The sequence below is a fragment of the Mobula hypostoma genome, chromosome 26, assembly GCF_963921235.1.
Source record: "Mobula hypostoma chromosome 26, sMobHyp1.1, whole genome shotgun sequence".
NCBI lineage: Eukaryota > Metazoa > Chordata > Chondrichthyes > Myliobatiformes > Myliobatidae > Mobula > Mobula hypostoma.
The window spans coordinates 18,358,039-18,371,601 of record NC_086122.1 but is presented as its reverse complement, the minus strand read 5'-3'; the positions used below and the strand labels follow the sequence as shown (position 1 = coordinate 18,371,601).

Below are 13,563 nucleotides of genomic sequence, written 5' to 3'. Positions count from 1 at the left end.
TTGACCAACTGGTAACCTTGAGGACATTTATATTCCATATTTGTATGATCAATCACCAATCACATTACAGTAATATAGCAACCAACAAAATCTATGCATTAAAGGCTAATAATACTTCATATTTAGTAAAGGAACTGTCTAATTGTAAGTGTCATTGAAGACTTCTTTGTTTGCAGCCTTATCTTGACTTGTTATGACAGATGACTCTGGTCCCCTGCAGAAAAAAAAGGGAAGTAATGCACTTCAAAGGCTTTTTCTTTGTTGCCTGAGTTGACAGCGTACTTCCTTTGCCTGGAAAACAAATTGGCAGGAGTACCTTCCTAGATAGTTCCCATCATAATGATCTCTCCTCCTTGACTCACAACAGCAGCTGCAAATCCAGTAGCTGGAAGACTCGCTTTGGAAAGTCGACAGCCAAGGTGTCCTCTTGTCTCATAGTCACGTAGAATTCCAGAAATTAGTCCCTTCAACCCGACTCATTCATGCAACCTCAGATGCCTGCCAACACTAATCCCATCTGCATTTGGCCTACAGTGTTCTATCCATTCCTATCCATCTATGTATCCAAGCTCCTTGGAAAAATAAAACCTATTCTTTGAAGTTTTTTTTTGATATTCTTGTCACTCTTCATAAAAGTAAGCTGTTCATCATTTTATCTATATCCTAGCCGATGATTTATACAAATATACATTGATTTAATGGTCTTTCAACTCAATAGCTCTATTTATAACACCAAGGCTTTAACAATTTGTCCTTCCATTTCAAAGATTTGTGTATCTGAACCCCTAGACCTCTGCTCTACCACAATTACATGACTGTATCATTTAATTTATATATCCTTTCTTTATTCTTCCTTTCAAAGTATATCACCTCATATCTTCACTTCATTAAATCTCAGCTGACATTGGTATGATCAGTCCTCTTCAGCTTACAGAGTTTCAGCTTGTTACACTTAATCACATTCCTTAGTGTAACATAGCTGGCACCCTATCAATGGCCTTTGGAAGTTCACATTCACAACATCCTCTAAATTTCCTTCAATAGAGTGTGTCATTATTTGCTCCAGACACCTTAATTAAATGTCTCTTTCATTACTTGTCATAATTCCTCAATTGAAATAAAGTCATGCAATGTTTTTAGGTGAATATTAACTTTGTTCAATACTGCTACCAGAAACTGACCTACTGGCCTAGTCTAGTCAACAGTTTAGTTTTATCTCTTCTCTCCATTTTTCTGTAGAGGAATTACTTTGGCAAACCACGCACTGTTGTAATAACTTTCAAGGTTAAGTATCTCTGAATAAAATGTAACCACTTCAAGCCTATTTTCTAAAAGGGGAGAAAGTTCAGAAATCAGAGGTATAAAAGGGCTGGGAGTCCTTGTGCGGATTCCCTTCAGGTTAACCAGCAGGTTGAGAAAGCAGTAAGGAAGGCAAATGCAATGTTAGCATGTAATTCAAGAAGACTGGAATATAAAATCAAAGGATGTAATGCTAAACCTTTATAAGTCATAGTACACACCACATTTGGAGCCTTGCAAACAGTTTTGAGGTACCATATCTAAGAAAGGATGTGCTGGCATTGGAGCTGGTCCAGAGGAAGTTTACAAGAAAGATACTGGGATTGAAAAGATTAACACATGAAGAACACTTTTTTTTGGCTCTGGGCCTGTACTCTCTAGAGTTGAAGAGTGAGGGGAGATCTCATTGAAATATCAAATATTGAAACACCAGGATTGAGTGGACATGCAGAAGATTTCCAGTAGTGGGAATTCCAGGACAAGAGGGCATATCCTCAGAATAAAAAGACATTCCTTTAGACAGAGATGAGGAGGAGTATCTTTAGTCAGAGGGTGATGAGTCTATGAAATTCATTGCTACCAACACTTGTGCAGTTCAAACCATCGTCTGTAATAAGGCAGAGGTTGATAGGTACTTGATTAGTAAGGGCATCAAAGGTTACAGGGAAAAGGCAGAAGAATGAGAAAATAAATCAGCCATGATTGAATAATAGAGAAAACTCGATTGACTGAATCACCTTATTCTGCTCCTATGTCTTATGGTCTTATAAGGATCAGCATATTGAAGTGTATACAGTATGTTATTAATGCTGAATGTCATTATTTCAGATAAATATTTGACAATAAAGCAAATATTCTAATCATTATACTCATGTAATTTTATCTTTTAAAAGAGCTCAACTATGCATCATAAAATATTACTGACACAAGTCACACTTTGATTGCCTCTTACAAAATAACCTCAATTACCATCTGTAGTGCAGGAAAGTCACCAAGAGATCATTGTAATTGTCCGGTAATTTTGATTCTGATGAACAATTTTAATTGCCTGAATCCAGTATGTTATTTGCATTTTATAATATTATAAGTTTGCTTCCCTTTTGCTGACATTTCATCAATGGTCCTTATTATAAGGGATGAATTTTCAATATCATTTTCTGCTATTCTCTTCACTCAGCCTCAGCTTCTGTAGAAAATTATAATCAGAGCATTCTGAGATTTGTTAAACTAAGACAAGGGAGTATTCGCTCATAATAATTCATTAAATCTATATGATTTTTAAATACAATCCTTATGAAAGACCCTTTCAAATTTTTGCAGCAAATGTACATCAGTGAATCATATATGTGCTGCAATCTATCCTGTGACAACTCTCAAAATGATAAACTAAATAAATTTGACATTGAGCCTCATTCAGTAATATTCCAGTTGACAGCCAAGTACTTGAACAAATGGGTAGGTTTCGAGGATCAACTTAAACAGTAGGGGAGGAAGTGGCAATTCCAGAACTTAATGCCTTAGCATCAGAAGATGTGGCCAGCTACAGTGGAACATTCACAACCAAGGATAATCTGGTGGGCAGAATTGGAACCATGCAGATATACCAAAGGGTTATGAAGTTAGGAAGCTAAACATGTAAGGTGTGGGTGCCACAGAAGATTGTTTCTCCTTTTGAATATCTTCCACCATTCCAAGTGTTTCCAGTTTCTCGTCTATCTGAACTACATTTTACAGAATTATCCCATGAACTTAAGTAATCCCTTTGGTACAATATACTCTGTTGATGTCTGTCATTGACAGAAAAAGGTCCTCAGGGTTCAATATCGAACCTCTTATTCTGTCATTGTGATGTCCTAGCTATCCACAGCAGCAGTAGAAATTTAAACCAGCACCCAACTGAGAACGTGTGTAGCAATTTCATTTTCTTTCACTTTCATGTTTCAACATTCCAGCAGTAATGATTTAGACAACAATTCACATAGGACAACCTCCTAACCAAAAAATTCAGTTGAGTAAATCCTTACTGTATGCTTCCGAAGTGAAATCATGAAAGGATTACAGGAAAAACTCTGTGGTGCAAGAAATCTCTTCCTTGAAAACTTGCTGGGGTAGGAAACTGTTCTCTGTGGTGCAGTAATACATACTTTTAAGATTGAATACAACTGATTTCAGTGAAACTTAATATTTATACTTTTAGATTCTGACCAATTTGTAATAAAGACAAATATACTTAGCGAAGTGGATAAATTCATAAATTTCTATTATATATTGCATCTAGCACATTCTCCAATTTCAATCACAAGTAATTTACTCACCTTGAATGATACTCAAATATAACTATATATTATGTTATCACTAGCTCTTACAGTATTACACTGTTTAAAGAGAACAAAAAGAACAATTCCATACAAAAACTAATCACTAAAAACCTTACAGAAATGTAAGAATGATCAGAAAAAGAGAGATTAAGACATAAAATAACCTATTTATTGTTAATCTCTTTCTAAATATTAGCTATTAATCTATTTAAATATATTAACCACTAATCTCATGTTTTCCTTTCCAGTAAATTTTGATGAAGTTCCTTATTGAATGTTTTTATTGTCAAAAAATCATGTTACATTTATCGATGTTTCATCAACATTGCTAGTTAAAACTTTAAAATGCTAGCGTAGACAAACATTTTTTGTCCTTCATAGGTCTACCTTGAATTTGCACAAACACACCATGGACTTTCAAGTGCCCAGTTACCACCCACAGTGATAATAGATCACTGCGTTTTCTCTACTCAAGCATCAAGTCAACTTGCCTCTCTCTGATGCAAATCCGTAGGAATTAAAATATAGTGCAGAGAGGTTTCAAATAAAGTCCTTGCTTTGTCAATAGCCAACAATTTGCAGCCAAATGATGGGATATATTACAACTCATCTACATCACATTTCATTTGTACAACAAATATGTTTCTAGTCTTCTGTTAATCTTTTCAGTAATTCTATGAAAATCTTATCTGTCATCTTCTGCAAATTGTTTCATCCTTTGTAAATGTATTGACTTCCATTTAAAACATTTGATTAAACATGAATTAGCACAGCCCTTATATCAGCATTGTCATCAAATTCAAATCATCACTTTTTAAAAACATAGTAATAACATAAACAAAGGGAGAAAGTTGTCACATGCCAGTCACATCGGAAGAATTAGTACCCATTATTGCACAACCATTCCAACCCTAATAAACAGAATTGATTCCACTGACACTCCACAGATGAAATGGTCAGGAAATAAAACATGGGGCAGAATCGGGGCATTTGGCCCATTGAGTCTGCTCCACCATTCAAATGTGGCTGAATTATTTTTCTTCTCAAACCCATTCTCCTGCCAGCTCCCCATAAATGTTGATGCACTTACTAATCAAGAGCTTATTAACTTCTGCTTTAAATATATCTACTGCCTTAGCCTCCACAGCTGTGTGTAATTCTCCTTATTTGTCCAAGTCTGTATGGCTCTTCAACATCAACTGCCTCTCCGCCTATTTTTGTATCATTGGCACACTTGGACACAAAGCCTTCCATTTAATCATTCAGGTTATTAACATATAATGTGAAAAGTAGCAGACTTAACAAAGACCCCTGAAAAACACCAATAGTAACTAGCAGCTAGCCAGAGAAGCCCCCCTTTATTTCTGCCAGTCAGCCAATTTTCTATCCATGCTTGTATCTTTCTTGTGTTACCATGGGTTTCTATCTTAATTAGCAGCCTCATCTGTTGCATCTTGTCAAAGTCCTCCTGAAAATCAATGTAAACAATCTCCATAGACTCTCCTTAATCAATCTTGCCTGTGACTTCCTCAAAGAAATAATCCACTAGAGAGTACCACTTCCTCATAATCTACTTTAACTAGTCATTTGGAAAACCTGTAACATCCAATGATAAATCAGAAAGAGAAACCAAAGACTCAAACAAAACAGAAATATGCATAATATAATTACTATTAGATACATTTCATATTTTAAAATATTCATTAAATTTATCTGACAAAAGCATTTCATAAATGGTTTTCAGATGCTTCTATAATTACATACTTAAGGCTCATCTATAATTATGACAAAATACAGCCTACTCCATTTGAGCTTTGTATTGATTCTTACTGAATTCATCTCTAACATTTTCCACCTCATTTGTTGCAAACCTGAAATATTCTCTGTTTTCATTCATTATCTCTAGCAACAATGCAATTCATCTATTTGCTGTTGAATTTCCTTGCATTTCCTTTTAAATTTCCTGTTAAATTTCCTTGAATTTCCATGATTAATTTTGATTATCAGATGTCTGATGAGTCAACTCTGCACCTAGCATGGGAAAACAATGCACATTGCTCACAAAGTAGTGGGAGTCATATATCCAGGAACATATTGTTGGTGTGGGAGTCAGATCTCAGCAAATCTTGCCATTTTCTTTAAAATAATGGTTATTTGTTCCTTTTCATTTATCTATTAATATCTAATTGTAAAAAATTAATAAACTACCAACACTCATACTTATTTTTTGCTTGTTCAAATTCATGAAATGTGATTAAATTCCAGTGCAAAAGTAGTCAATGTTTGAGATCAAGACACGTCCTGAAACTAAATGATATACTGTTTCCTGTATTGTTTGCATTCATATTGTCTGTGTAAAACTTTGCACATGTACAGTTTTACTGTTTTCTTTTGCTTTGCTGATCTCCTTGCAAACATTGCATTAACTAACTTCAACCTCTTTACTCTTCTGCTCGTTTAAAATATAGTGTGAAACAGTATTCCAAACTGCAGAACTAAATTACAAAAGCCAAAATAATATATATTGAAATTAATGGAAAGCTCATCTATAACTCTTGCTCATGAGTTTTCATCTTTTTTTCCTCCCAGCATGTCCAAGCAATAAAATTTGCTTTCATTACCCAAGTGATAATTTGATATCAAGCATACATGTTTATCACACTGGCAGAGGTAAGAAATTTGTGATTCTTGTAACTACCAATTAGTGGACTATTCTACATCATTACAAAATTTTCTATAACCAACAATATCAACCACTACACTCTCTGGATAAATACAAATTTCAAAACCGTTAAAAGATGTTACCCAAGCTTCCCTAAGCGTACAATTAGGATTTTTTTTCCCATTAATATTTTGTTTTTTTAGTTGTGTTTTCACTATTTACACTCCAGCATCTGCAGCCACATTTCATATTCATTTTGTCACCATAGTGATAAAATTGTAAGGCACACATAGAAAAATAAATAATACACTGCATAATTTTGGAAACATGGCATATTCCCACATTTGTAATGAAGCATTTGACTTGAGGACGTTTGTGATGACAAAGGTATTCCATCAGTAGTTATGGACAAGTTATTTTCAATATTCAACAAATAAAGTATCCAATATCCTTTTTCTGTTCCTCAGTATAATGAAAATGAGTCTTTGGTTTTAGCTGTAACAACTCATCAATAGTGCTTTGAGTTAACTTTAACATGTTCTTTGCAGCACCACGTTACACAAAAAACCAAGATGCTTCCAACAAAAATCAGCAACCTACCCTCATAGATCGCTCTGAAGCCTTGAGCACTCACTGCATAATCACTGAGAAGCCACAATGTGAGAACAGATCCGGAACTCACAATTGGAGGAGGAAGTTGAAAACCTGTTAACCTGCAAAGAAATAGGAAACACAATGCAATCAGAAATTTCAAACTCTTTAGTGATTTAAGCTGGAGAGATTCATTACAAAAATCAGAATTAGGACAGAAAGTGCTGTACCAGCATTCAAAAACAGTTCACCAAGTTGCATGCCATAAAGGAACTTCACACTCTTTGCAATTGACCCGGATTTAGATGGGTTGATGTTCTGGTGTGGGATGTGGCAATATCTCTTATTGGTCAAAACTATTGTGCCCACTAAATCTCAGTATATGATTACCTAATTTATAATTACCCAATTACTTTGGGTATTCATCGTCTTTTATGCACTGCTGGGTTGGCCTCAGCTTGGGTATCATCACAACTGGGTATCTTCCTGTGCTCAGCTGACAGAAGATGTATTGTCTGTTGAGCAACTGAACACGATAGGAGACTGGATATTGCAAGTCTTTCTGGTTCAATGTAATGGGAAAATGAAGATTCTACAAAAGCAACAAACCCAATCCTCATGGAATAGTTTGTTTAAATATTAACCAAAGTTGACAACTTCACTCAAGAGAACCAGACAACATGTTCAACCATCCCATCATTCTCTTATTCCAGGCTTTGGGGCTAGCTGCACTTAAGTCTGATCATTGCCCTTGAATGCTGTTGACACAGATTTGCACTTTATTGATGTCAGCTGCAAACATTCATCACCTCTCAAGCTCTAGTGGACCCCAGCAAGGCCAAAGTTATTAATCTAGCTGAGGAATCTGATGGAAGAATTATGATACAGAAAGTCATCATTTGCAAAGTACTCATTTTGAACACCCTGTCTAGACAACTTATGAAGCACAAAACAAAGATTGACACATGGAATATGACATAAGATGAAATATCAAACTTAAAAAAAGGAATCCATCTAGTTAAAATTAATTTCTCTGAGGAAAGAAATCCCCTACATTTAAATTAGTTTTTTCTGTCAGAGACAGAGGATTATTAAGCAATAGAACAGACTGCGTACATGATTAATGTCAAATTTTATTCAACAAAGTAGAACACTTTCAGCTTTTTATAGGTTATGAAAAGTTGACTTTCAGTAACACACACACACACACACAAAAGACTGGAGGAACTCAGCAGACTGGGCAGCACCAATGAAAAAGAGTACAGTCGACAATTTCGGGCCGAGACTCTTCATCAGGATTGGAGAGAAAAAAGATGAGGTGGCAGTGTAAGAAGGTGGGGGGAAGGGGTGGAAGAAACACAAAGTGATGGGTAAAACCAGGAGGAGGGGAGGGGAGAAGTATAGAGCTGGGAAGCTGATTGGTGAAAGTGGTACAGTGGATGACCCCAACAGACTAACAGGAGAAGTGTCGCCTCACCTGGAAGGACTTTTTGGGGCCCTGAATGATAGTGAGGGAGGAGGTGTGAGGAGGCAGGTGTAGCACTTGTTCCGCTTGCAAGGGTTGGTGCCAGGAAGGAGATCAGTGGGAAGGGATGAATGGACAAGGGAGTCGCGTAGGGAGTAATCCTTGCGGAAAGCAGAAAGTGGGAGGCAGGAAAAGATGTGCTTGGTGAGGGGATTGTGTTGGAGAAGACAGAATTTAAGGAGAACTTTGTGCTGGCCGCGGAGGCTGGTGGGGTGGTAGGTGAGGACAAGAGGACGCCTATCCCTGGTGGGGTGGTGGAAGGTTGGGATGAGGGCAGATAGGCGCAAAAAGGAAGAGATGCGGTTGAGGGCAGCGTTGATGGTGGAGGAAGGGAAGCCCCTTTCTTTGAAGTAGAAGGACATCTCCTTAGTTCTACAATGAAAAGCCTCATCCTGAGAGCAGATGTGGTGGAGATAGAGGAACTGAAAGAAAGGGTTGGCATTTTCACTAGCAACAGGGCAGAAAGAAGTATAGTCCAGGTAGCTGTGAGAGTCAGTAGGTTTATTATGGCCATCAGCAGATAAGCTGTCTCCAGAGATAGAGACAGAGAGATTGAGAAAGGGGAGGGAGATGTTGGAAATGGAGCAGGTAAATTTGAGGGCAGGGTGGAAGTTGGAGGCAAAGTTGATGAAGTCGACGAGTTCTGCATGGGTGCAGGAAGCAGCACCAATGCAGTCGTCAACGTAGTGTAAGGTAAGTTGGGGAGTGATACAGGGTAGAACTGCAACATAGACTGTTCCACATAGCAGGCAAAAAGGCAGCCATAGATAGGACTCATGCGAGTGCCTATGGCTACACCTTTTGTTTGAAGGAATTGGGAGGAGCCAAAGGAGAAATGATTCAGAGTGAGGACAAGTTCTACCAGATGGAGAAAAGTGATGGTGGAGGGAAACTGGTTGGGTCTGGTGTTCAGAAGGAAATGGAGAGCTTTGAGGCCTTCCTGATGAGGGATGGAGGTGTTTAGGGACTGGATATTCATAGTGAAAATAAGATGATCAGGGCCAGGGAAATTGAAATCATTGAAAGGATCTAAAGCATGTGAAGTATCACGGATGTAGGTAGGAAGGGGATGAACCAGGGGGGATAAAACTGAGTCGAGGTATGCAGATATGTTAAGTGGGGCAGGAACAAGCAGAAACAATGGGTCTACCTGGACAGGCAGGTTTGTGGATCTTAGATAGGTGGTACCAACGGGAGGTGCGGGGTGATGGAACTATGAGATTAGTGGCAATGCATGGGATCTCCCCAGAGTTAATAAGTTCGATGATCGTGTGGGGGAAAATGGCCTGGTGCTCCTTAGTGGGGTCCTGTTAGAGGGGAAAGTAAGACGAGGTGTCTGAAAGTTGTCGCCGGACCTCAGCAAGGTAGAGGTCTGTCTGTCAGACTACCACAGCACCCTCCTTATCTGTGGGCTTGGTGGTGAGGTTCGGATTGGTGCGGAGAGGGGAGGGCAGTGCGTTCGGAAAGAGCAAGGTTGTTATTGGAGAGAGGAGCAGTGAAGTTGAGACGGTTGACATCCCGTCGGCCGTTAGCAATGAAAAGATCCAGATCAGGCAGAAAACCCGGGTGGGGTGTCCAGGAAGAAGGGAAGGGTTGAAGATGGGTAAAAGGGTCATTGGAGTGGGTGGAGGATCTTTGTCGAAGAAGGAGGCACAAAGACAGAGGCAGCGAAACAAGAGCTTAGTGTCATGGCGAGTGTGGAACACACTGACGTGTAAGAGCAGGAGGACAAAGGTGAGGGCCTTTCTGAGGACAGAACATCCTGCCTCAGAGAGGGGAGCTTGGAAGGGATGCAATAAAGCTTCTATTTTGAATTGTTTGCTATAGCAACATGACAACATTGATAAATATTCGTGCATTTCTGTTGTTAACTACACATTTTTACACCAGAGTTTTGCTTTCCTCCTTACTACAGGTTTGCTCCCAAAGCTTCATTATTGACTTTCTTATAAATACTGGGCTACTATAAGAGTAACATAAAACTTATTGGAAACACAGCCTGCAAAATAATTTTGTGAAGAAAGTTCAGCTGGGATTGCTTGTTAATGTAACTTGGAAATACAAGTACATTTACTGCTTTCATGTACGGAATACAATCCCTATTTAAGCACTTATGCTGATGGAACTAATATTTTGCATACATAAAATATTTTCTCCAGAGGTGAACAACACAAGAAGGGTCATTCCTAATTAGCCCTGAATTGCAGAGGCAGCGAAAAGTCAATGGCACGGGTGGGTTGGAGCCACATGCACATCTGAGCAAGGGTGGCAGAATTTTTTCACTCAAAGACATTAAAACAGATGGGGTTTTGCAACAATAGTTTTATGATTTAAGATACAAGATTTAATTCAATTTTTTTTTGTATTTACTTTACTGAATTTTAATTCTTCATCTACCACAATTTGATTTGAATATATCATGAAATCAGTGGTTCAGAACTCTAGTCCATAGTCTTTAAAATTCATTCAGCATTGCTTAGTGGCTTTTTTGTTGGATCAACTTCCCAAACATAAAACCACAAAACATAGAAGCAGAATAAGGCATTTTGGCCTATTGAGCCTGCTCTGCATTCCATCATGGCAGATGTAGTATCTCTTTCAAACCCATTCTCTTGCCTTATCCCTGTAATCTTTGATGTCCTTACTAATCAACAACCTATCAATCTCCCCTTTAAGTATATCCAATAACTAGTCCTCAACATCTACCTGTGGCAATAAATTCCACACATTCATCATTCTTTGGTTAAAGAAATTCCTCCTCGTCTCTATTCTAAAGGGACATCCTTCTCTTCTGAGACTGTGCTCTCTGGTCCTACTCTCCCACTGTTGGAAACATCCGCTCTGTGTTCACTCTATTGAAGCCTTTCAATATTAGATAGGTTCATGGAACGAGGATGAAATCAGTACACTGCTCTATTCAATGCCTTCAAGAGCAACTTACATCTGTATTGCATGATTAATGAGAAAATATGTGCCATTAAAGTGTTCCACAAAGACATAATCAAAGAGCAAAGTATGAGAAATGAAGAGCAGCACAGTTCCTGATGGTTGGACAATAGGAGTAGGGAAATACAAAAAAGATCATTATGTAGGAGAATAAAATTTGGGGAAAGAGATTCTGTGTCCTTGCATTAGTTCAAAGTAAGAGCACCAGTCAGCCACTTGGCCCCCTTAGTCTGTCCCTCATTCATAATAATAATAGTTGATTTCCACAGGCCTTAAATTCTCTTTTTGCCAGTCCCCTATAGCCCTTAATTCCTGAATCTATAAAAAGTTAACTCCATCCTCCTTACACAACCAGGCATCAACAAGACACATGAAAGAGAATTTTAAGTTCAGGACCAGATATAAGCAGAGACCTGTTTTAAGTGTTCAGCTTGCATCCTAGACTAATAGTTATTTGGAACTTTGCAATAGCTGAGCAGACAAGCTATCAACCTTTCAATTGGTAACCTTTGAACTAAATTTATTTCAGAACAGGGACAATTCTTGCAAAGCCATGCCCTCTGAAATTGCTCGAGTTGTATTACTTTTCAAATCCATGTAGTTTCAAACAAAGGAACACATTGATTATTTGTGATATTCTAAATTACATGAAAATACTGGTACCATATTTCCTCCAATAGCTTGTGAAGTACCAGATGTAATGTTTTAAATCATATATCATATACAATAAAAAGATGATTGTGACTTTTCTGTTTCAATGAATCAGCCCCAAATTTTTAAGAAGTAATTCTGCAGGGAGTAACATGTACTTAACTGGTTTTATTCTGGTTGTATGATATTTGCTTCTGGACAGGCCTGCATAATTTTAAATCATTTACATATCACTAGCCAAGTGTACTATATTCTATATGCACTAGAGCTTTAGAAATATAGAATAATACCGCATAAAACTATGCCCTTTTGGCATATCACATCCATGTCAACTGTAACTGTAAGGTGGAGGAGAAGATGGCGGTGCGACGGCAACGCGCGTGGCCTCTTCGGTGATGAATATCTGTTATCTGTCAAGTAGGGGACCGTGCACAATTCTGATTTGATGGCGACAGACGTGAGAGGATGGAGACAGAAGTGAGAGTATGGAGGAACATTTGGAAAACTTCTGAAATGCCCGCTTCGCTGCCGCTGCTACTGTGTGGTATCCAGAATCTCTGGAGCAGAAAGCCCCAAAATCCTCGGCTTTGCTTGTTTCAGCGGCCGGGGAGAGGTTGAAGGCGTTCGGCAGAGGATGGCACTCGGGAGGCTGTATCGGAGGGGCTGGTCGGAGGCTCGAAGTTTTCGGACAGATGGACTCAGTGTCGGCTGTGGTCGGCTGCTTCCAAGGCATCAGCAAGTTGACGGTGCCTGGAGGTTTATGGCAGGGAGTTTCTCCCTTTTGCCGCCGCTATCGGGGACTTGGGAGCCGAACGACTCGGGGACTTTTGAGACTTTTTTTACTGTGCCCATGGTTTGTTCTTCATCAAATTATGGTATTGCTTTGCACTGCTGTAACTATATGTTATAATTATGTGGTTCTGTCAGTGTTAGTCTTTGATTTGTCCCGTTTTCTGTGATATCACTCCGGAGAAACATTGTATCATTTCTTAATGCATGTATGCATGTCTAAATGGCAATAAAAGAGGACTGAGTGTTCTCATAATCTAATCTAATCTAATCTAATTCCTATAAAAATAATTTAATTTTAAAATGCAAAGTACATTTATTATCAAAGTATGTGGAGCCTAGGTCATGATAAAATACTTTGAGATTTTTTTTCATTTCTCTACAACAGACCCAGATCCCTCTACATTTTAGCTATCAAATTATCTGTCCAAATTCCTTTCAAATGTTGTATTTGCACCAGCCTCTACCCCCTCCTCTAAAGGTTCATTCTTGATATTTATCACCTTGTGTGAAAACTTAACCCAGGTTCACCTTTAAATTTCTCCTCACTCACCTTAAACCTGTGTTTTATAGTTCTAGACTCCTCCAAGATTCTACTAGTTCTATCTATTAACTTCGAGAATATCACCCCTCAGCTTCCTAGCCCATCCAATCTCTCTGAGAACTTTTGGTGAATCTCTTCTTCACCTTTTCTGGTACTACCTGGTATGTGGTAATTAGATGACACATGAGACACCAGGACTTAGTTTCCGAACACCTTTGGTTTTACATCTGAAGTGCAA

The 13,563-nt window shown here is 38.3% G+C and overlaps 1 protein-coding gene across 1 annotated transcript in view; it reads right to left on the bottom strand.

The window, feature by feature from the left end:
- csmd2 (CUB and Sushi multiple domains 2) overlaps window positions 1–13,563 on the bottom strand; it is a 2,031,293-nt gene that overhangs the window by 1,679,670 nt on the left and 338,060 nt on the right. Inside the window, exon 3 of the mRNA XM_063033882.1 lies at window positions 6,880–6,992. Coding sequence (XP_062889952.1) covers window positions 6,880–6,992 — 113 coding nt within the window. The remainder of the gene's footprint in view (window positions 1–6,879; window positions 6,993–13,563) is intronic.